At 34.8% G+C, this 24,916-nt stretch overlaps 1 protein-coding gene across 1 annotated transcript in view; it reads left to right on the top strand.

The window, feature by feature from the left end:
* The window catches only part of gry (trafficking protein particle complex subunit 11 gry), a 550,052-nt gene that overhangs the window by 15,153 nt on the left and 509,983 nt on the right, over positions 1-24,916 (top strand). Inside the window, exons 2-4 of the mRNA XM_090404214.1 lie at positions 5,440-5,578; positions 10,947-11,150; positions 23,375-23,544. Coding sequence (XP_090260340.1) covers positions 5,558-5,578; positions 10,947-11,150; positions 23,375-23,544 — 395 coding nt within the window. The 5' untranslated portion in view covers positions 5,440-5,557. The remainder of the gene's footprint in view (positions 1-5,439; positions 5,579-10,946; positions 11,151-23,374; positions 23,545-24,916) is intronic.

The raw sequence follows: 24,916 nt of genomic DNA, 5'->3' as shown, positions 1-24,916 counted from the left end.
AAAACCTTGCTACCTCCGTATGAGATAGGCTAACTCACCTTCGATTGAAAAAGTCCAGATAAAGATTCCTCCTGTCGCGACGAGAATCGAATTAGGCCTATTTTAATCGAAGGGCGCAATGTACCGTTGTTCTTCCAATTGCGCTACGGAGGCGCTTCATATCACCACATTTTGAAGGAATGTGCCAGGAAGTTGGCATATGCCTTGACATATTTGTTTAATATGCATTTTTCAGTGGGTCGAGTTCGAAAGGAGTGGAAGGAGGGCAATTTTGTGCCTCTTCATGAGGTTAGAACTGAATAATGAAATTATAACCTATCTCTCTGTCAGTTGTTGCAGTTAAAGTGTTGCAGAGGCTGATGAGAACCAGGATCCAGAATTGGGTTGACAACAATGGTATTATCTTTGATCTACATCATGGATTTGCTAAAGTTATAGAACTCATTCATCAAATTATAGACCTATATGTTTGTCAGGTGTGTTGGTTAAAGTGTTGAAAAAGCTGGTGAGAACTAGGATCCTGAATTGGGTTGGCAACAATGGTATTATCTTTGATGGACAGCATGGATTTGCTAAAGGGAGGTCATGTTTTAGTAATCTACTTATTACAATAAGGTGACGGCTTCCTTGAACAGAGGAGAACGATACACAGTAATATACTTAGATTTTGCAACGGTAAGAGCAAGTTGTGTATGGGGGAGCAATATCCTGGAAGAGGAAAGTCACTAGTGACCACTAGTGACTTTCCTCTTCCGGGTCACTAGTCACTAGGAAAGTCACTAGTGCCTCAGAGATCTGGGTGTTAGGGCCATTGCTGTTTAACCTGTATGTTAATGATATTAGCGAAAATTTGGATGGGGATATTCAGTTGTTTGTAGATGATGCAAAGTGAGAACTAGGATCCTGAATTGGGAGGTGTTAGAACTCAATCATCAAATTATAGGTCTATCTCTGTGTCAGTTGTTGTGGTTAAAGTGTTGCAGAGGCTGATGGAAACCAGAATTGGGTTGACAATGGTATTATCTTCATCCACTATGAAGGGTTGAGAAGATGTTGTGGTCTTACAAGAAGACTTGAATAAATTCAGTGAATCGGCATGGGTATGGGAAAGAGAGTTCAGTGTTGCAAAATATTATTATTATTATTATGTGACATCTCCAAGGAGTTTAAAGACTCTTCGAGGGAGGGTTGCGAACTGCAACTACTATCTTCATTTACTGCCCACCACCACTAGTATTTCACCGACAATCACAAACATCCCTGCTCAAAGCAGGAATCCAACCCACAGCCCTTTGGCTGGAGAGCAGATACACTTACCACTGGGCCAACCAGGCTGGAGTAATGATGATGTAAAGTTTTAAATTTTGGGAAACAAAGATAGGATGTAGAATTTACGATTGGTTGGGATATATTGTTGGAGGTTGAGGAAATAAGAGATCTTATGGTGAGAGTGTATAAGGATCTGAAATTTTGGGAACACATTGCCAAAATTGTGAGGAACTAATCAACGAATTCTGGAAGTAATGAGGAGAACACTGACTTGTAGAAGTAAGGAAATTCTTCTTCTTCCATTATATAAGGCTCTGATTAGGCTGCATGTGGACTACTTCTGAACAGATGTGGTTCATTTGGTTTTCAAAAGGATGAAGAGATGTTGGAAAGGATCCAAAGGCAACTGAAGAGGCTACTAAGGTAGTTTTTATTCTCTGGAATATCAAATATGAGGAAATGTTGAGGAGATGCAATCTACAGAGTCTAGGGATAGGAGGAAGAGAGGTGATATGATAAAGACCTACAGCTTAGTAAGGAGTTATTATAGGATTAATGTTGAAGAGGCTTTTGCAGAAAATGGTGGGAGATCAGGAGAGAACAAGTGGTCATCCCCTGGAAGCTGTATAAGAAGGGTGTGAACAAGGGAGTGAGAAACAGTTTTTTGTACACAGAGTTGTGAATGATTGGAATGCCTTGCCTGAGAATGTGGTGTCTGCAGAGAATTTGAGTGTGTTTAACTTGTGGTATAATGAACTGTCTGTATGACAAAAGGACCTCCTAGAGTCTCTGACTCCATGGGATCTGAGGGTGGTAGTAGTAATAATAATGTAGTTTCTGGGTTGCGTAAAAATACAGTTAAAATATTAAACAAGGAAAAAAAACCTTAGTCCACCCACATTACAAATGTATTATAGATTTATAACCAGTGGAAGTAACAAAAAAAAAAATGTCATATGTCCTTTTTTAAAGACAGTTGTATTCTTTTATTCAGTTTATTAATCATCTGCAGTTACATTATGCACCTGTATACTGATTGATGAAAGTACAATTAAATTCATATAGAGATTGCATGCATCTTTGTTTCATTTTATATTTATATATATATATATTTATATATATACAGTGGTACCTCGACTTATGAATTTAATTCATTCCTGACCGCAATTCGTATCTCAAAAAGTATGTATCTCGAAACCCAATTTTCCATTATATCTTATGGGAAATCAATTAATCCGTTCCCAGATTCAAAAAATAAAAAAAAACTTTTCTCAACTAAATGAAGAAAATGCAAAGAAATGGAGGAGTGAGAAGGAGCATTTTTACACTATAAATATGCATTTTGTATACCATTACATATTAATTTTTATTTATGAAATCTTTGGTTTTACATGATTAGTATAAAAATCATCTCCCATTAAATTGTAAAAAAAAATCACTTTTCTTGTGGCTGGTTTTGTGGTTCAGGAGTTTTCGATTTGTCATCATCAGTTGCTTCTTTTTGTCTGTTAGGTGAACTGAGGTTTAAAAAACCTATCCAACGTTGGCTGAATCTGTCGTTTCCATAACACCCTTCTAAAGTGATTAATGGCATTGTCATTGAAGATATTGGTGACTCTAGAAACAACACTGTGATTTGGATGCCACTTGTTAACCAATTCTTGCAATTCCCTCCAGTGCTGCAAGATTTTTTTTAGTTCACTTGTTGGAATTGCTCCCTTGTTGTTGCTGTCTTCTTCGTCCTCTGAAGACATTTGCTTTTCCTCCTCATCCCTTTCTCTCTTCTTAACTCCTGTAGCTCTTCAGTGGTCAGCTCAGTGTTGTGCTCCTCTATGTCTGCTTCATCAACTTCCAAATGTATGGTCTTGCCCAGGGAGACAACTGTATCTACAATGTCAAACTCTCTTTCAGGTTCTTCCAATGCAGTTTCTTGGACACAGTTGGGCCATAACTTTTTCCAGGCTGATTTTAGAGTTCTCACAGAAACATCTTCCCATGTCTGACTAATAAGATGCAAACAATGAATAATATTGAAGTGATTCTTCCAGAATTCCTGGAGAGTTAATGCTGTGTCGGTGATAACTTCGAAACATTTTTGGAAAAGAGCTTTGGTATAAAGCTTTTTGAAGTTGGAAATAACATATTGAGCCATTGGTTGTAGGCGTGGTGTGGTATTAGGAGGCAAGAACTTAATTTTGATGAAATTGAACTTTTTATCCAAATCTTCTTCCAACTGTGGTGGATGTGCTGGAGCATTATCCATTATAAGAACTTTCTCAGGCAGACCCTTTTCTTGTAGATACTGTTTCACTGCGGGAGCAAAGACCTCTGTCATCCACCCACAGAAGAATTGCCTGGTCTGTGCTGTTACCTCTCCACATAACTCTGAGTTTGTGCTTGTTAACTTTCTGCTTTTTAAAGACTAGGATTTTCAGAGTGGTAAACCAACAGAGGTTTTATCTTCAGGTCACCACTGGCATTGGCACAAAAAGGCAAAGTTTATTATGTCTTTCATTGGCTTGTGTCCTGGCAGTGTCATTTCCTCCTTAGTGATGAACGTTCTCTTAGGCATTTTCTTCCAGAAAAGCCCAGTTTCATCATAGTTGAAAACTTGTTCTGGTCTATAGTCTTCTGACTCCATCAGTTTTTGAAATTCCTCCACGAATCTTTCAGTGGCTTCTTTGTCAGCATTAGCACCTTCTCCATGTTTAACAACATTATGGATACCGGTTCTATTCTTGAATTTCTCAAACCATCCTTTGCTAGCTTTAAACTCTTCGCCGATGTCTTTGCTGCTGCTAGTGGATGGCAAGTTCTGCGATAGATCTTTATAAATAGTTTGAGCTTGTAAACAGATCATGTTTTGAGATACACTATCTCCTTTCAGTTGCATGTCATTAATCCACACGAGTAGTCAAGTTTCCATTTCTTCCATAACTATTTCTTCAAGATGACACGATTGATACTCCTTTGGCCATACCCAGTTCCTTATAAAAATCTGCTTTCTTGACAATTGTAACTATGGTGGATTTGGACAAGTCATACTATTTGCACAGATCACTTTGCCTGACTCCTTTCTCATATTTTTCCACAATCTCTTTCTTAATTTCTTGTGATTTTCTTCTTCTCTTCTTTCTTAGTTTTGTTTGGCCCCATGTTGAAAATAATATGCTGGTCAGTGAAATGACTCTTATCTGGTAGATTATTCAGAAAATAAACATGAAACTACAATAAAACACGTCATTTATAAAAAGAAATACATACAGTACACATAATAACTACAAACCTAAAAAAATCTTCACGAAGAGTATTGTTTGTTTACACAAATACCGAAATAGATACACAAAAAAGCAAATGCATGCAGCGTTCGTCGTATTTCAGATAAATACGACGTAGTAACAACAATCGTTACACAAGAGATGGTTCAGCAGGCTCTTAGCTAAACATGCATACAAAAGGTTAAAAAAAAAAAGTATAATGTAAAAAGGCTTTAGTTCATTTGAAAAGAAAAGCATCATGGTTCGTATCTTGAGTCTAGGTTTATATCTAGAAATCAAAATGGGATATGAAAGAAGTTCGTATCTCAAAAAGTTCATATGTCGAGCAGTTCGTAAGTCAAGGTACCACTGTATATAAGTACAATGATATTTTGATAAAATTTTAATATAGCATTACTGTTTCACAAATTTTGTACTGCTTGCACATATTTTACATTACCTTTACATATATTTATTTAGATATATATTTTGCTTTTTCCTACAAAATTCTATACTGATTATCATATTACTCCTTGGTGTATACTCTACTGTGCTACAGTATAAATCTAAGGGATCAAATGATCCATTCAAGATTCATGTGTGGGTGAGAGTTGACAGTGGGTTTTCTGGAGTATTATTAAATTTAATAATACCAATTTAATGATATTAAAACCTAATAATTATGTTCTATAACAGTGATGTATCTTTTTTGTAAATGAGAATAGTTATTTAATAATAATATGTGTGTTTACATTGAGCAAGCTAGTCTGTAATTATCATTTATGTCTCTAATAGATAGTCTTAATAGTCTCTTAAAGGCTGCTTCCATTTTGTCATTTCTGAACTCTCCCTTAAGAGAGTTAAAGATTGTTCATGCCAAGAATGTGAAATGGCACTGTTTTTTTTGCCTCAGGTACCTTGAAAAGTAGGCCATCCTGCCTGAGGGTATGGTGCTGGTCGCTGAGGCTAATTCAATTCAATTTAAGAAGATAAGTATGTTATAAAGGTATATCTTCCTGACGTTCAGAAGGATGAAGTTATCATTAATTGCAGTAAGATTAGGACTGAAGATTTTGTTTAATATTGTTGTGTAGACTCTGTAATTTTCTAATGATATTTTTGTATGTCCCCCCCCCCCAAACAAATTCTGTACTGAATTCTTGAATGTACCAGTGCATAATATAGAGGCTGTAGAAATTTTATATGACCCTAAGGGTATAATGTTATGCAATCTGTACAATGTGTATCTCAGTTTGTAACTGCTTGGATATGGGTTTTAGATTATGATCCACGTGTATACTCAGATACTGGTAGGTGTGGACTCTGGATGGTTTCGCAACTGCAGTCATTTCTGGGGTCACAGGAAGTGGTATGATATTTAATTAGTGGAATTGCTTTACTACTGAATTGCTTTAGTTCAGAGAGGATAAATTTAGTTTTCTGAATGTTGATTTTGTTTTCACTGAACCATCTGTGCAAGCTTCATAAATCAGATTCCATGTTGCGCTTTAAAATTGGCATGTCACTTGATGAGAAAACTATTGCCATATCATTAGCACAGCTGAGTATGTTCCCTTTTAATTCCATCGAACAGAGGTTTATATAGAATAGAAATGAAATAGCTCCTAGAACTGAGCCTTGAGGAATTCCAGTTTTGATGAGCTGGTATTCGCTTAAGACCATTCATTTGAATTGCTTTCCATCTGTTTTCTAAATAAGTTTGAAACCAGTGATACTTCTCTCTAATTCTGATGGTATGCAGTTTTTTAATAGTATGGGATTATTGACAGTCAAATGCAAAAGACAGCGGCTCGTGCATAGGCACTGCGGAACTGTAGCACCCTCAATTTTTCTCGATATATAAATATATTTATTAATTTATTAATATTTGCTTGTAATATTTAATTTTATCAGCAACAATCCTATACAATTCTCTTATTTAAAATATAAAAAAAATATAAAAAATAAATAATGAAATAATAAAAAAAAAAAAAATTTTAAATATATAAAAAATAATAAAAATCCATCTTGTAGCACTTAGGAAGGCAAAGGACGCTTGCAGCACTGTTTACAACAGTGTCATATTGCTATGAGCGCAAATATATGCACTTCATAGTGAGATGTGAGCTATTAACGTAATGTGGCACTGTCCATCGTGCAGTTCCACTGTTGTTTATATATATATGCAGTTTGCACCAGTAGTAGAGTGTTCATAGCACTTATTGTGTTTACTCTGTCTCTTTAAATATTTGGACATTACAATTAGAGACATAACATTTGTTATAGTTTTTATTTTAAAACATTATTAGGGTTATTGACAATTATGACCTCAGAAATGCAACCTCAAGAAATAAGTTCTGTGACAGTAGTCACAGAACTTATTTTGATGATTTCAACGGAGAAAAAATTCTTCAACAGTTACACAAACATCAAGGAAAAAGTTGACATTTTCGTTTGAAACAAAAGAATAATGGATTTTATTTTTAAGTAATTTTGAATTATACTAAACTTATAATTTTATTGATAATAAACAATATTTTTTCATGTTTAATTTTTTTTCGTAGCCTCTTCCCCGAAAACTTAGGTCGCCACGTGCCATATGCGCGCGTGACCTTTTGAGGCAACTTACTGATCCGGTGTCTTGCCCGCATACTTTGACCTTCTAATCTCAGTTGGTTATATGTAATTTACACAGTAATTCTTTTATATCAATTCTAACAGAAAATATGTACATAACAAATTCATTGTCTAACATACAATTTAGTAGGTATTTTACATGGGAATGTTTACAAGTTTTACACTAATTACGGTATCCAATATTTGTCAGGCTATATACAACTTATATGAAAATAGACGTGCAGAAAATCTCCTCAGCCTTTTTTTTTTTTTTGCTTTCTTTTTCTCCATATCACCATCACTGCAATTTAACATCCTGCAGACATTTTTCATATGATGTGACTCATGAGCATTCAAAAACAGATGTCATGGTGGTGTTTATTTCACTGCTTTAATAAGACCGGAAATCTCGTGATCAATCAGTTGATGAGCTTCCCTGCAAGGCTAAATGCTTTTGTAGCATGTTTCCTCCTTGTAGCCTGGGGGAACAAGGCTCAAGTCTTGCTGTAGTATTTATAGCATTTAGGATTACCTCGCTATTTCATTTCTAAGATGTCCATCCATACATAGTTCTATGGTTGGTGGTGGTCACTTGCACTGAATCTAAAATCCCCTTTATTATGAATACTTCATCTTGAATGTTGCAAATCAGGTTAAAAAGCCTAATGAATAAACAGAGAAAGAAAGAAAGAGAACATCCAACCTACTCAGAGCATGGCAAAGATAGAGGAATGAAATCCTTTCTTTTAGTGTTACACGGGGATCAGCATTCATTTAAAAATTTTATGAAATTTACAATCGTGTTAAAAAAACTTTTTTATTATCTCGACGTTTCGATCTTATATCAAGATCATCATCTGGAGCATACAAGACAAGCTGAGTTTAATTATTAACTGTAAGCTAGAGAAACAGTGATTTGATCACGTTATTCTACTGGCATGACCTCTAGTGAAAAAAACATGGTTGTAAATTTTTTTAAACGTTTTTTTAACACAGTTGTAAATTCCATAAAATTTTTAAATGAATAGAGGAATGAAAAGAAATGTGTGTGTGTGAGAGAGAGAGCAGTACACTGCAGAACATCTTATATCAAGGGTCAAAGAGGAAACTCACCACCATAACATTTAGTATGAAATTCTCTTATACCAAAAAGATAGCAATTAAGAAAATGTCAAAAGAGGACATGAACATCCCATCATCCAGCAGCTATGGCATACCTGAATATTATTATTTTTGTTGACTTTTCTTTGGATTGCATTAATAACATCTTAAAATGAACCTCCTGAATGAGAATTCTCTAATCCAAAAAGTTATGGGAAGATCATTGTATAGTCTCTGGACACCTGCTTAGCGAAAAATATAAATACTTCTGTATTGTTATAACATGTCGTTGTCGTAGGTAATATTTACTTAGTATGGCTTAATATGGTTTATCTCCTTTACTTAACTATCTCTTGAATAATTTGTCCTATCTCACAGCACCTATAATGTGTCAATCTTTGTCTTACTATTATATACTTCAGCCCCTTAGATTATCACGTGCGCGAGTCTGATCTACAAAGGGATTGTCTCAAGGTTAAGCCAACTCCTTGGTAACAAAGCTTCTGAAGTTAGCTTCTCTTAAGGTTCTGGGAAAATTTATTTGTTCTGCTGCGCCACCCAGAACTCTTAGATTGGAAAAACTTCTCAGTCAAGAAGTGAACCTTCAGATATGTATGTGGTTAATCTAATCTATTTCTATACTAAGTTATCAATATCTTCTATAATCAACCATGTTTGCATTCGTGATCTTAATTAACAATTATCTCTTACTTAGAGCCAAATAATTTATGAGTGGTGTATCGGATTCTTAGACACAGGCAACCAAATTAATAAGAGCAGAAGGTTTATTTAACATAGTGATCATCATACAGAATAAAGAACTTTCAATTATCACTGTACTACTAGTTTACCTAGTAAAATTTATCAATATACATCACACAGTAATTAATACTACAAAACATTATGTTCAAAGATTCAAAGCTTGCATTCTTAGATTATAAAACCAATAATGACTTTTAGGTGTTAATCAAGCTGTCTGGATTAGACATCTCTACAGCTTTTAAACATAGCTAGCAATCAACACAAGTACAATTATAATACATAGCACATATTGTTCACCGACTACAATTAAAATATCACAGTTCTGTCTTAATTTTAGATAGTCTCAAAACTTTATGAAGGTCTATGATTCTTAAGTTACAATTACCTTCCTCTCACACATTACTTGATTAAAGGTTTACTATACCGAACTCAAGGATTCCTCATGCTTGTCCTTTCGATTCTTGGATTCTCTTCCTTCCAAACATTTTCTTCCTTCTATGTTAAGGCTAAAATTCATGTCAGCTTAGGTTGGTTCTCATGGAGTCTGCATACCAATCATCTATGCCTAGAATATTCTTGGCGTGAGGCAATTCTGCATCCATAGGGCACGCTACTTGGCCACTATCTTTTCCGGGAGTTGCCCGTTGTTTCGAGAATCCTCTATTCATTCATCTTAGGGCTTGGAATCCGTGATCCCTCTAATCACGACCTGACACCTCTGACTTCTGCCACCGAGAGAGAACAGAGACTCCAGACAAAAAAAAAAAAAAAAGGTTAAAAGTCTCGGGGGGGGGGGGGGTCCAGTCCTTTTATATCAACCCCTACCGGGACTCCTTGTAATCCTAAATTTTCACCCGACACGTTATTCCTTTGCACTCGTGGGGTTTGCTTTTTCGTAGCATCTTCCCCGAAAACTTAGGTTCGCCACGTGCCATATGTTCGCGTGACCTTTTGAGGCAACTTACTAATCCGGTGTCTTGCCCGCGTACTTTGACCTTATAATCTCAGTTGGTTATATGCAATTTACACAGTAATTCTTTTATATCAATTCTAACAGAAAATATGTACATAACAAATTCATTGTCTAACATACAATTTAGTAGGTATTTTACATGGGAATATTCACAAGTTTTACACTAATTATGGTATCCAATATTTGTCAGGCTATATACAACTTTTACTAAAATACAAGCATATCCTTTTCAAGGGTTTTAACTTGCCAAATTATGAATGAAACATTCCTTAATGAATTGTATTCATTCACAATTGAACAGTATTATCTGCTGAGTAAAGGAACACATAACAAATGTATATCACAAATGTACTTCTTTTTCCATCCAAGGACCTGTTAGTTCTCTGCTTAGTAGTTTACAGACATTTATATTGCAGCCAGATTGCTATTCTTCTGGTGCATTCTCTAAGTTAGGCAGTTATTATTTTGTCTGTAAATATGTATCAATATGGCCATTTTCCCTGGAAAGAGAAAAGAGTTACTAGGAAAAAAAACCCAAGTCTCAGTATGAGACTAGCTAACTCACCTTAAGCTGAAAACTTATTATAAAGGTTCTGTATGTTCTTCTGGACTGGATTTCAATCCATATTCTTTCTAACCAAAGGGCATCATTTATTGACTGAACTGTGGAGGCTCTCAAAGATATATCAGGTGATATAATAATCCTTTTTTTCAGATGAAGAGAAGATGAACACTCGTTGTGCAAAACATACCAAAATCAATGGCAAGCACATAATGCTGAAAGTTAAAACCACAGCTGCTTGGAAATTGGAAGAATCTACATCTTATGGAATCTGTAGATTTTTTTTTTTTTTTTTTTTTTTGGGAGGCGGGGGGGGGGGGGTTGTAGAAATAACTTTCTGAAAAACCAGAATATTTCAGCCTGGAATGGTAATATGAATTTTAATGTTTTTACCTTTTCCTTTTAGATCATGAGTGAAGTTGGAGATTTACCCCAAGAATTGGTATGCCATCCCATGGCTTTTATTGCCTTTGTTGGACTGGACACCCTTAATAATCAAATTCACAATGCAATTTGGGATTCTTTTACAACAAACAGATTGCCAGATAGAGTTCCTCTTTGTTTCAAAAAAGTTAATGAGGGACATGAGTTTCCTAAGCCTAAACCAAAGGTATATTGTTTACTATTATTTAACATAGCAGGAATTTTTAAGTATATTATATATATTTGCTACTTGGAAGTATGTTTAATATAAAAATGTTTTTTTTTTTTTTTTTTTTTTTGCACTTTTCAGCATTACATAATAGAATAGTGTATTAAAAAAAGTGGAAATCAGATAACTTTTTAACTATTCTTTTTCTCTTCGTAAGTATTCTTTGTTTCTCATCTAATCACATAAATGTATGACAGTTTTCAAAATATTCTGATGCCTGTCATATTTTTAAAATATGATTTTATCAACTAATCAAGTTACACTTGATTAAAATGAAACTTTTTTTTTTTTTTTTTTAAATCTGTTTAAACTATCTAAGGCCCTGATGTTAAAATCGCTTGAATTAGCTGATAAAAAGATTGGGTTTAGTAGTCTTTGAAATTAATAACCATACAAAAAAAAAAATCATTTTGCTACAATGAACAAATGGCTTCTTCAGGTAGTAAACAAGTAAGGATTACAAGTGAAGTAAAAATTTAAATCTCAGTTTAAATATTCTGGTATTAACAATTAAAATGTTTTCAAATATTGTTATATATATTTTTTTAAAAAAAGCGGTTTTGTTAATTAAAAACAAAAAAAGGTTATGTTAAGCTTAAATATAGCTATATTATTTATGAAGAAAATTATAATGACCAAAATTATGCAAGTATGGATTTTAACACATTTGTAAAAATCCATACTTGGAATTTGTCTTGCATCATAAAATTTCTTAAGGAATGTTTTATAAAAGTATGATGTATATTTTTATAATTATTTGTATGCCAAAGCAAAGATTTTGTGTTGTTATTTGTCTCTGTATCACAGGACCAGAGATGCAAACAGCAGGATATTGGAATATCTTAAAAAAAATAAAATAAATAAGATGTGGCTAAGGGCAAGAAAACAGAAGTATATTAGCCAAAAATAGAGATAAGAGCAGTTTTCTCTAATGGAAAAGGTGAAAGACTGACTCTTAATGTTTGTTCTTCAGTTTATTTATATACAGATAAAACTATTATATTTCTTCAAAGTTCATACTACGAGCAAATTTCTTATTCTGAATATTGAAGCCAGATTGGATGACAAGTTTTCTGTTGATTTAATATAAAGATAAGGAAATTTCTTCCAGAATGAAAGAAAGAGAAGAACAGATATTTGATTGCTGAAACAATAAAATATGCATGCAAGGAACTATAATTCTTTCTTTTAAGGTTACACAGTGGTCAGCATTCATAGTGAAGAATTATGGAGACACAACACATGTTAGAATAATTACTTATCATTAAGAAAGTACCATATTTGTTGGGGTATACGACTCACTTTTTTTTCTTTGAAAATAGGTCTGAAAAACAGGGTGCATCTTATACGCTGATACTCAGTTTTTTATTATTTTCATTTCTGGAAATTTTCTCTGTTCCGAGTTACACGATTTCTTTATTGTTTCCTTGCGGTGTGTGTGAGAGCATTCCAGTTATGTAGAGCAGTGTTTCTCAAACTTCAGACATCAGCGTTCATATGATTGGTGCGGTATTATCAAAAGATCCTGCTACTAAATGACAAAGACAAGCCAACAGTTGAGTTGAAATGCTAATTCTCTTCAACCGAATTCCTTATATGATATCTGAAACACATTCACTATATATTTCTGCTTTTTAACACGTTCACTCAAACAAAAGCATATGTTGCACCGGCAACATATGGTTTTGCTTGAGTCATACAGCATTTTCTCTGGGAGAGGGACATGCGATTCATTAGTTAGTGCCGTTTTTATTCCAGTTGTTTCTAATTGCACTGTTTGTTGAGAAACATATTGCATAGCTTGCAGATGTCTCTGTACCTTATTCAGTGATACAATAGGAACGTTTTACGATCTCGAACTTCACGGATACATTGAATTTTATTCTATGTGTTAATGATGCATAGCCAAAAATTGCCACGGACCCCCTGAAGACCTTTCACGTACCCCTGGGAGTACGCCTACCACACTTTGAGAAACACTGACGTAAAGTTCAGTGGATGTGCATGCGCTGTCATCGATGATCACAGCTGTGTTCTGTCGTTTAAACTTTCCAATTGTTGTCGCAGTTGTGAACCGTTAAATTTTCTCTAAATTTCTTAGCAAATTATGGCTGAAAAACATCGGCATTGTTACAATATCGCATACAAGCTACGTGTGATTGCGTATGCTAAAAAACATCGAAACAGGGCTAAAGAGAGGCATTTTGGACCACCTCGAACTGAGAAAATGATAAGAACTTGGTTGAATCAGGAAGAGGATTTAAAACAAGCAACTCACAGTAAACATAACCTACGAAGTGGAACTGCAAAATGGCCAGAACTTGAGGCAGAACTGAATACTTGGATTTTAGACCACAGAAAAGCGGGACTTTCATGTCTACAAAAATGATTATTCATCAAGCGAAAGCGATAGCCACTAACAGAGGGATCGCCAACTTTACTGGATCAACATCATGGTGTTCAAGATTCATGAAGAGAAACCAGCTATGTATGTGGACTAAAACAAAAATATCACAAAAGATGCCAGCTGAATATGAAGAAAAATGATTGAATTTCATAGATTCGTCATTAATGCAAGGAAACGAGAAAATTTTGAACTTCACAAATAGGAAACATAAATGAGGTTCCACTGACTTTCGATGTGCCCTCAAACAAAACTGTTGATTCCAAGGACACAAGTGTTACTATTAAAACTTCGGGGCACAATAAAACTCGCTACACTATAAATAATATTGTATTTATTTAATTTTTTCCCACCAGAGGGCAGGCTAGGCTAAATGATTAACAAACATTTAGATTCATCTTACTTTTGTATAGTGTAGTGTCATGTAGCTTGTATCCTGTACATATGTATGCTTTCCTGCTGATAACCTCAATATGGAGGTCAAAATGATGAATGTTACTTCCTTAATAATAAGTAAAATAATTGTTCTAACACATGTTGTCTCCAATGATCACTGAAGCATTTATTGGACTGTAATTTCCAACCATTACAAGAAAAGCTTCCATTTCTGGCATTTGGTCATGCTTGACTGGAACAGTTTGAGTTGTTATGCCAAAAAGAAACATTAATATGAATTTTGTTAAAGGTGAAAAAGTGTGTATGAGAGAGAGAGAGAATTTCTTTTCTATGTCAGCTAATTTTGAAGCTGAAAGCCAAAGCAAGTATATATTTCATACAAGAAATATGTACAGGTAACCCTCGTATAAAGCAGTACTTATACAATGCGGTTTCAATATAACACGGTCTACAAATTGTAGTAACCCTGGTTCAACATGGAACCTATACAACGTGGTTTCGATATAACAAATTCTAAAAATTGTAGTAACCCTTTATCTTTTCATATATTTTTCACCGCCCGACTTAAAAATCAAATTTTATCTTCGTTAAATTTGTGTATGCCTGTATCGTGCATGTAGTCATAAGTAGCAAATTTATATTAGGGGAAATACCCTTTGCATGCATGTATGTCAATTGTTTACCATAGAAAGTGTTTATTGTTGAAAATTGTCTTTGTTTTCTGCCAGGAAAGCACATTAAAATCATAAGTGTGTTAATATCAAGCTGAGCATTTTATTTTCTGGTGAGTTCATACAATATGTAATGCTTTTTTATGTAAAAATTTTATTTTTATAGTAATGGCCACTTTCAACCATATCGCAAAAGAGGGCTATTTTGTGATATGGTTGAAAACGAAATTAGTGAATTAATTGATGGGGAAATAGATTTAAATGAGGAGAAACTGGTACAATTAATAGATGACCTTGAACCAAATGGCAGGGAAAGTTCTGCCGAAGATTCTGATTGTGATGAATCCGTTATAGAATTCAGTTTAAAGAAATTAGCAGAAGGGTTGGACTTCGAAGAAAGTTAGGAAGTTATTTTACGGATAATGATCCTGCAACGGAGCGCTCCGGAAAATTCCCTAGAGAATTGGATGTTTGTTTAGCTCCATATTATGAACTTAATATAAAAAATTGTAGCATAGTGGTAAGCAAGGTCTTATTAGTAATTTTTTTGATAACTAAACCAGCCGAAGTATGCAATGAAAATTATGCAAGTCATATACAAGAGATTCAAGTGATGATGACGTCTGGCTATTAGTAAACAAAGACCATCTACGAAATGTTATTTTTGAAGACAATGATGATGATTAAAATATGCATTTTATTTTATTTAGCCTAAAATATTTATGCATTATGTGCAATGAAGTTTACGTACAATTTGTATTTTTATAAGCTTATACTATGTATTTGTTTCATAGTTTATATGTTTTCTTAACTTACATGAATTACCTGAATTAAATAAAAATATTTTTTTGTTGGATATGTCGTTGTGGTCCACGTGGAGGCATGATACTAAGACTTCCTGGGTATGGCCCTCCAGACTTCACCGAAATATTGGCACTGCCATCTGTATCAGTTCCATTAGGGTTTTTGACCATGTCGTAGGTTGCGAGCCCACCATGGAAATCCATCCCAGGCTTAACTGAGCTCAACATGCTACAAGCATGACTGATGGCTAGTCAGCCAAGATAGGAGAACACAGCTAATTCTGCTATTAGTCTAGAACTTGTAACCCAGATTTTTGTAATTTATTATTATTATCACAGAAGAATTGTTTCTAGGGCTTTGGAAGCTTAATTGTATAATGGTCAATAACTGAAGTTTGACATAAAATCCGGAGCATAAAAAATGTGAGACATTATATACTGTTACTAAGAAATTACTTCATTATTGCACATAAGAGACATATATCACACGAATCACCTCCACACTGTACCCAACCAGAGGAGTTAATGACGCATACAGTGCAGTTGTGCAAGAGCATACCAACACAGATCAACAACTTAGGTAATCTAAATTACCTAAACTGTTATAAAACATTAACCATGGAAGATATATTAACACAATTTTTGTAGCAGCAGAAGCAGATTGCATTCACACCACATGAAACAGAAACTATAGTAATAAACAAGATCAACATTCTCTCCATTAAAAATCACTAAACAACAGAAATTAGATTAATTCCTTACTCTTCATACAAGCTTACTCTAGCTTCGAAGTTTATGTGTGTGTGTGTAAAATATGGATTGTTTAAGATCGAAAGCTAAATATCTGGGATAGAATTCAGAGAACTGACTGAGCTTCTGATCAATTCTTATTGTCCACCTTGTTAATAGGTATCCACCTGTATGCTGAACAAACAAAGTTGAAATGCCATTTTAGGATATATAGCTTAGCAATCTTCTGTATTGGATTAAACCAAAACCATAATGGTAGTACAAATGATGAAATGTCATGCAGGCTGTGTCATTGCCCTGTTAAACAAAGCCCCTGCTTCAGGGAACTAGCACAAAAGTGAACAGTAAAAAGAAATAATCATCTAGAACAAATCCAGTGTCAGCAGAATAGAAAATAGGCACCGTGCACGTATGACGTATCAGTTTAAAAGAAGTGTTACCATGTTGAAATAATTGGTGTTACAGACACAAGGAGAATTGAAGCAGTGATATTCTGCTAAATAATAAAACTGTTATAGTCAGGCATTGCTGACTATAACATTTTTGTTATTAATTAACATATTTATTTTTTATTGAGGAAGGTGTAGCTGTTGCATTAAACAGGATGATCATCTTCTTAAATTGTGGGCAATTTCAAGTGATGAGAACAAACATTAGAATGGTGAATTGAGGCTTATTTGTGCTTCCCCACTGAAGGTTCTACTAAGGAAGAAGTGGAGGAATTTTAGAGTGATTAGAGAATGCAGCTGACAAAGAAAAAGGAACATTAATCCTTGGAGATTTAAGCAGAGCAGGAAATGAATCCCAGACATAGGAATGTTTTGGGAAAAGAGCAAAGCTAATAGTTGGATTTCTGCTGATACCATGTTCCATCATAAAAGATCTACACAGATTCACATGGAAATATGGCGGCAGAAAATAAGAGTTATTCTTCAATGGCACCTTGGTATAGCAATCAAGAGCTTACCATTTTTAGACATCTTTCTTGCATGGACTCTAAATTAGTCAAAGAAATTAGTCTTTGACTAGAAATTAGTCAAAGCACTATTTTAGTGCTTTGACTAATTTCTCTCTTTTATTCAGTTGACTTCCTACCATACCAGTTTTACTAATTCTGTTGTCTGTTTTCATATTTAATTTACCATCTTCACTAAAAAATCTTGCCTAAGTAGCTGAAATGTTTTACTTGTTCTATAGGTTCTCCACTTACAATGCAGTTGATATTTTCAGTGCTTCTGCCTATTTTCATTGTCTTTACCTTGTTATTGCTGACCTTCATACCAAATCTGTTACAGCAGTTATTCAGTTTAGTCAGAGAATCTTGTAGACTTGTTCCGGATTTATTTAGAAGTATAACATCTCCAATTTTGAACAGGTTTAATACCACTTTCCTTCACAATTTGATCCATATAGATAATGAATAACAGAAGGGATAATGTACATCCTTGTCTGACACCATATTTAACATTAAATCATCTTCCTGTACATCTTTCAATTCTCAATGCTGAGAAATAACTTCAATTCTAACTGCTCAAATAAAGACTACGTATTGCTTGATATTTGCATAAATACCAATTTGCATAAAAATCAATATTGCATAAATACTTGTATAAATTTTGCAGGAACACTTAGTAGGGAAATACCTTTGTAATTCTCACATTGTTTTATTTCCCTTTTATATATGGATACTAAGAGAGCTCTACTCCAATCATCTGGAATTTGTCCTTCTGTCCAGGCCTTCTGAACTATGCAGTGCAGCCACTGTAAGACTTTTATACCTCCATACTTGAGCATTTCTGGACAAATATCATCTACTTCAGCTGCCTTTCCAGAATTCAAGCTTTTAATGGCTTATTTAAGTTAAGGGATATTATATTGTTTCTTATTAGGACACCTCTTGGCAATTCTCATAAAAGGGATGTAAGTTCTGTTTGATACAAACTTGGTATTAACTAGGTCTACCTACTCACTGATGAGACCTCAAAAAAGGTCGAAACCAGTCTGGGTAGTGACTTTCTCTCATAATGTTGAACATTATGAGAGAAATACAGCTCCTAGGAGTTAAGTTCACATTATGGGTAAATATCAAGAATAGTGATTGGAGCTTGCTCCACCCTTTCTATGAGTTTTCTCAGCTTGCACTACCTTCAAGGATCGGGTGCTGCACTATCCAGGTATTTGCTTATGCATGGAATCGCCGAACTTTTTATAGTTTCTATATTCGGCAAAACTCTTTGAGTTTCTTATTCGGCTAAGAAACAATATGGGATATAATATCCCTTAACTTAAATAAGTTCATGTCGCCGAATTGAAGCCTTTGGCTCTTCATATAATTAGTAATTTTAATGGCTTTTTTTTATTTCAAGTATGGATATGTATTCCTGATTACAAGCCTGCTGAGTGTTTTTTACTACTGGGCTGTCACTGATTGTTTCATTTAGCAATTTTTCAAAGTAATTACTCCATACATCAATGATATATTTTTCTCCAGTTTTCATGTCACCTTTTACATCATGTTACCTTTATCATCTCTAATTCCTTTTACAGCATCTCTTTTCTCTATGTCTGTGCTTTTTCAACAACCTTCAGAATATCTTGCCACATTCTTGATATTTATTTTCTGTGTTCTTACCAAAGTCTTCCCATGACTTTTGTTTAGCTAGTTTTACACAGTGTTTAGCTTTCTTACATTTGTCTCTGTATTCTCTAAGAGCAAAAGCTGACTTATTTGCCAGGAACTTTTGATATGATTTCTTCTTTTCCTTCAATGCCTCTTTAACTTCCTGTGTTCACCACGGAGTTCTGATTTTTCTATCCTTGCAGACAACCTTACCACATGCATCTCTGGCTGAATCAATGTTTTCTTCAGGGCTTGCTACTGAATCTTCAAGGTTTGGTTCCTGTTCTCAAACTCTTTCATTTTTTTTCTTGAATAATGTGTATGTATTTTAGTCTACATTCACATCTGGGAACTGCTCAACTTTTAATCACTTTAAAACTTTCTTACATGTTCTTCTTTCATTTTTCAATATGAAATTCAATTTTATCTTGCTCAAGACTAAATGGTGATCACTTTCAATTTCAAATCCTCTGAACTCTAGTGTCCTGCACCAGTGAAAAAACATCACTATCAACAATAAAATAGTCAATGAGACTTTTCTTATTCCTTGCCTCTTCTCTCCATGTGCACATTTTTATGTTGAAACAAAAATGTGTTAGTACTTACCAGTCCATTTCCCTAGCAGAAATCCAACAGGTATTTACCCATTATTATTAGCTTTGCTCTTTTCTCCAAATTTTCCCAAAATATTTTTGTATGTCTGACAATCATTTCCTACTCTGTTATTTAGATCCCCAACAAGGTTGGGGATTTAAATAGCACTTTTCCTTTTTTATTTTGTCAGTTGCTTTTTCTAAAACCTCAAAAAATTCCTCCAATTCTACCTTAGTAGAACCTTCTGTGATACCATAGGCACAAATAAGTTTCATTGTCCAGTTCCCCATTCTGATATTTGCCCACATCTCTCTACTTGACTATGCCTGCCATTCAAGATGATTAGCCTCATATTTAGTGTTGAATGCTATAGTTACTCCCCTTCCCTGATTGTTATCTTGAATATAACATTTTGTATTTATTGCTCAGAAAGATCTCACCAGTTTTTGTCTTTTTTGTTTCAGTCACCCCCTATTATGTTGATCTGGTACTTTTTCAATTTCTCAGCTAGCTCCATTTCTTTATCATTCACCCTTCTTATGTAGATAGTACCAATCTTGAACTATGGTGATGTTGAGTTAGGGTGTGTTTCAGGATTTGTTCCAGTAGCTGAGCTTTCGCTTTTGGCTTTTCACTTTTTTCCAAAAATCATGGTTGTCGAATGATTAATTAATATAGCACATAACATTTGCTCCTTTCCTTCAGCCTTGAAACGGATTTCTCACTATCAAAACTAATGGAATCAAAAGACTACAACCCTTATCAAATTCAATGGATAATTGACTCCTTAGTTCCTATACTGAAGGATTCATTAGAATGCCGGTGCCAATCCTGGATATTTCTGGTGCCTCCGAATCTTGGCATTTCACCTCATACCTATGTATTTACTTATCGACAAAATTTCTAATCTCCTACCATCTACAAAAGGTAAACTTTTGCTTTCTGTTCAGCTGGTGTTTACCATCTTCCTTGTGAATGTAATCTAATATACTTTGGATATGTGGGCTATTTTGTATTAAATCTCATTAACAAACGTCACTACAAATCATTAATATCAAGGGCACTTATTACAGATGATCATGAAGCCTGAGATGTTTGAGCACTGCAAGGCTTGTCATATGAGTAGGACGAGTGAATGTGCTATCATTAACAAAACTCTGAATAGGGTTTGCAGTCAATAAGAACAGGTTATTTATATAAATCAGGAAGAGGGTGGATGAAATGACAGAGCCCTGAAGGATACGGCAATTCCTAAGTTTATGGCAATCTATTTGCATAATGATGAATACAGTCCAGATGATATTAGTTGTTGAAAAACCTTTCATATTCCGGATGAAGAGATCTGCTCCAAATTGACAGACTAAGCTGTGACAACCATAAGGAGAATCCTCATACATATTGATGGTCATCTGTTTCCTTATCAAATTGCTGTATCTTTGCTGTATGTGCCCAATGTGGCAGTAAAGATCACAAGAACAAAGACTGTAAGAGCAAAAACACTGAAATCGCCTAAATGTGAGGAAGTAGAGTATCCCTTATCAGGAGGTGAAGAGGCAGTATACCACAAAAGTAGCTACATCTAGCAGTAAACCTATTATGCTGAGACGGCAGCTATAAAGAAAGTGTCAACAGTGACCTTATCACATACGTTAGGCCTGCCCACTCATAGTTTCAACATCCCTGAACAAGTATGATTTGCTTGCTGTCTATTTAGATCATAGAGAAAAAATGATATGGGCCACTCCTGATATTCCAAAAATAGTTCCTTAAATAAAAATCCACTAATTAAAAAAATAATGCAAAAGGGATGTGTACTGCAGAGACTTGAGGACATATCTCCTGATCCATCGATAAGATGGATGTTTTTATGTTCAGCATGTGAAATGGGAGGAAGTAATGAAAATAATGGGTTTTCCTCAACAGATTATCGAGGTAGATAGCTAACTTGTATTGTGAGCAAGAAGCCACAGTAAGAACAGGTGTTGGATTAACTGATTGGCTTCAGGTTGGCTAGGGAGTTAAGCATGGATGCCTACTTTCTCCTCACCTGTTTAACATCTATGTTGAAGATAACATGCGTGTGGCATTGAATGAGCTTAATACAGGAATTAGGAAAGGTAGTAGATTGATCATTAATTTGAGGTATGCTGATGATATAGAACTCATTTGTAATGACAAGAAGGAACTAGGACAAATCCTTGACAAAGTTAATGAGATCAGTAAGAACAGAGGACTTTAGCTCAATCCTAGTAAGACAAAGGTTATGGTTCTCAAAGGAAATAAAGAAGTTCCAGAGAAAGAATTGAGGAAATCCAAGTTCAAGTACCTAGGATCCATTATTAATGTGAAGAATTGCTGTTCAGAAAATGTCAGAAGAAGATTAGGAATGACTAAAACAACAGTCAGAGACTTGTCTAAAATCTAGAAGGATGGATCTATAGCCTCAGGAACAAGGTTGAAGATCCTGGATTTAGCTGTTTTTCCAGTAGCAACTTATGGATGTGAAACTTGGCACCTGAAGAGATTTTGAGATAGTGTTACTGAAGGCTATTGGGGATATTGCATACTGATAGATGGACAAATGAATGGATCCTAGAAAGGATTGGCAGAACTTCATGGTTCCTAGAAAGGATTGGCAGAACTTTATGGTTCCTCAAGGAAATTGACAGAAGAAATTTGAAATACTTCTGACACATTGAAAGGGATGGAAGGAGGACCTCTCAGAGCAGTAATAGAAAGTAAAGTTCCTGGAAAAAGAGGAAGGGCTGACCATCAATGAGATGGATCGATGATGTGTCTGGACTGATCTTCAGAGAGTTGAAGCCTCCAGAAAAACAGAACAGGACCATCTGGCAAGGACTGGAGTGACCATGTGGCATTTGATGTTCATTGAATAGATATATCTTCTTCCTCCACAAAAAGATAAAACAATTAATACCTAATGCTCTAAAGGGAGTTCATTTGATATTTTCTTGATGAAGATATGGACACTGGCTGTCCACAATTGTTAAAAAAATAAATGACTTATTTATTTAATTAATTAATTTATTTATTTATTATGAAATTTTGAAAACAAGATCTCATAACTTTGAAAACCAGATGAGACTGCCAAAAATAAATAATGAAAACATTCCTGCAATGGAATTGTAGTTGATTCCCTTATAACATTGTCAATATCAGGGTTCTTTTGCAGAAGTATAAACTAATATCCTTCTGCTTGCAGGAAATATACTTGCAGCCCAGTGATGATCTAGCATTAGTCAGAATTTTTAAAGACAGGACAGGAGATGAACTTGCTCACAGAGTTTTGCCACCCTTGTGGACAACCCTACTTCCTTCAAGCAAGTCCTACTTAATGCAAATATAGAGGCAGTTGCCATATGACTCTCAGTCAGATCTCTTTTAACAGAATGCTACATCTACTTATCTCCTTCTGCAAATGTTTTCTCAGGATGACCTTGAGGACATCATATTGCAGTTACCATTCCCTTTTCCTTTAATGGGGGATGTAAATGAACACAGCGCTCTGTGGGATAGTGCCGGAACTAACTTCAGAGGAAGAGTTTTTAAGTGTATGTTTGACTGCTTTAATAATTTATTAAGTACTTATTACCTTGTGTACTGCTATGACCTTATGCCATTCTTCTGCCACTAAACCTTTAACCAAACTATCATCTTATAAGTAATCCCACTGTTACTGTTAATTCTGCCAGATTGTTTCTAAATAATGGTATATGCAGCAGCAGCCACCATTCTTTGATATTTTTTAAATTGTGAAGCACTTTTCTTTCTTTTTATTGATTCCTTCTGTTTTGTTTGTTGGAACTTTGAGGAAATGCACAACACAATGATATTCAAAACTTGTATATTTAAATGCAATTTAAATATACAAAACATTTAATTTAAGACATACAATTTAAAAAAATGTTGCACTATCTTTGCAGCATCCTACTTATGAATGGTATGCTCCAAGAGGTATTCTGAAAAGGAACTGGATGGCAAAACATTTATATCAGATACCTGCAGTTGCTGTTCTTTTTTATGATCTTGATTGGACAGACCCTTCTTGGATAGAGAAAAGGGATGTGTGTGCTAAAAAAGTTGAGATTTTGAGGCATGTAAATATATGTATATAATTTAAAATTTGATGTTTTTATAATAAATAAATAGCAATATAAATTTGGGCTTTTTTTTCTGTTTTTAATAAGGATATTAAATGTATAAGATGTACTAATTAAATTACTTTAATTAATACTTCCATTATTTAGGCAGAGTTAAATTACCATTATGGAATAATAATAATTATTATTATTATTACATGACACCTCCAGGGAGTACAAAGACCCACCGAGGGAGGGCACCTAGTCTACAACTCTGTCTCCACTACTCAATCCACTATCTACTGCCCACCACCATAGTATCTTCACAGACAATCACAAATATCCATGTCCACTGCAGGATTCGAACCCGCAGTCTTTTGGCTGAGAGCAGATACGCTAACCATTCGGCCAACCAGGTCGGCAAAAAAGGTTCCTCTATTCAGTGACTAGATTTGAACCAAAGTCTTCCTTCGTGCAGTCAAGTGCAAATGCTACTTCCACTGAGCTAAACAGGCACTATATAATGCACAGAACAACAGATGCATGCAGGAACTACATTGTATATGTGACACTAAAGCAGAGCAAACAAAAGTAGGCCTAAAGTTCTAAAAATAGGTTCCTTAGTGAGCTAGATTTGGTGTTTCTGATCATTGAACTGAAGATATGATAATGAGCATTTCCCATCTTTGAAGCAGTTTCATGCATCCATAATTGTTTAGGTTTGGATATGTTCTTAAAGTAGAGGCAGATTCCTGGAATGTTCCTTCATATTTGTATTTGCTGTAATGAAGTAGGATAGCTTTTGTCTAGTGTATCTTTTGGCAGATGTCCAAATTGTGCACTTGACTGCACAATTTGGACACCTGACTTCTGCTACAAGACACTCTGAAAAAAAGCATTAAACTTGGATGCATGAAACTGCCTCCAATATGAGAAAACTCAGACCTTCAGCCCAACAGCTAATAACACCTAATGTAATCCACTAGGTTAACAATTTGACTTTATTGACATGCTGGATGTATTAAAGTAATTAGTATATATTATACATTGTAATGAGCCATGACAAAGTTGATACTGAGCAAAGAGCTGGCAGAAAGCTATAAAATGCATCTCCCAAGATGTTATGTAATCAGCATAGGAAATTAGGCCACAACCCCTCCACTACATTGCCAAGAAGAAGAAAGAAAGGCTGGCAAAGCCCATGGCCAGAATGGGCAAGCGCTGGATGTGACTAAATTTCCCCAATATATGACTACTCTGATTGAAACCATTTATGGAGACCAGAGCATGATGCATTCCGAAATAATAAGCAATACTGTAATAGCCCAAAGAATTCATAAATATAACAGTAATCAATATGATCCTCTTTTCCTCCATATAGGAACA

The sequence above is a fragment of the Typopeltis vanoorti genome, chromosome 2 (assembly GCF_054136105.1).
Source record: "Typopeltis vanoorti isolate ZY-2024b chromosome 2, IOZ_Tvanoo_1.0, whole genome shotgun sequence".
NCBI lineage: Eukaryota > Metazoa > Arthropoda > Arachnida > Uropygi > Thelyphonidae > Typopeltis > Typopeltis vanoorti.
The sequence above is the reverse complement of the archived record's forward strand: the minus strand, read 5'-3'. Positions and strand labels throughout refer to the sequence as shown.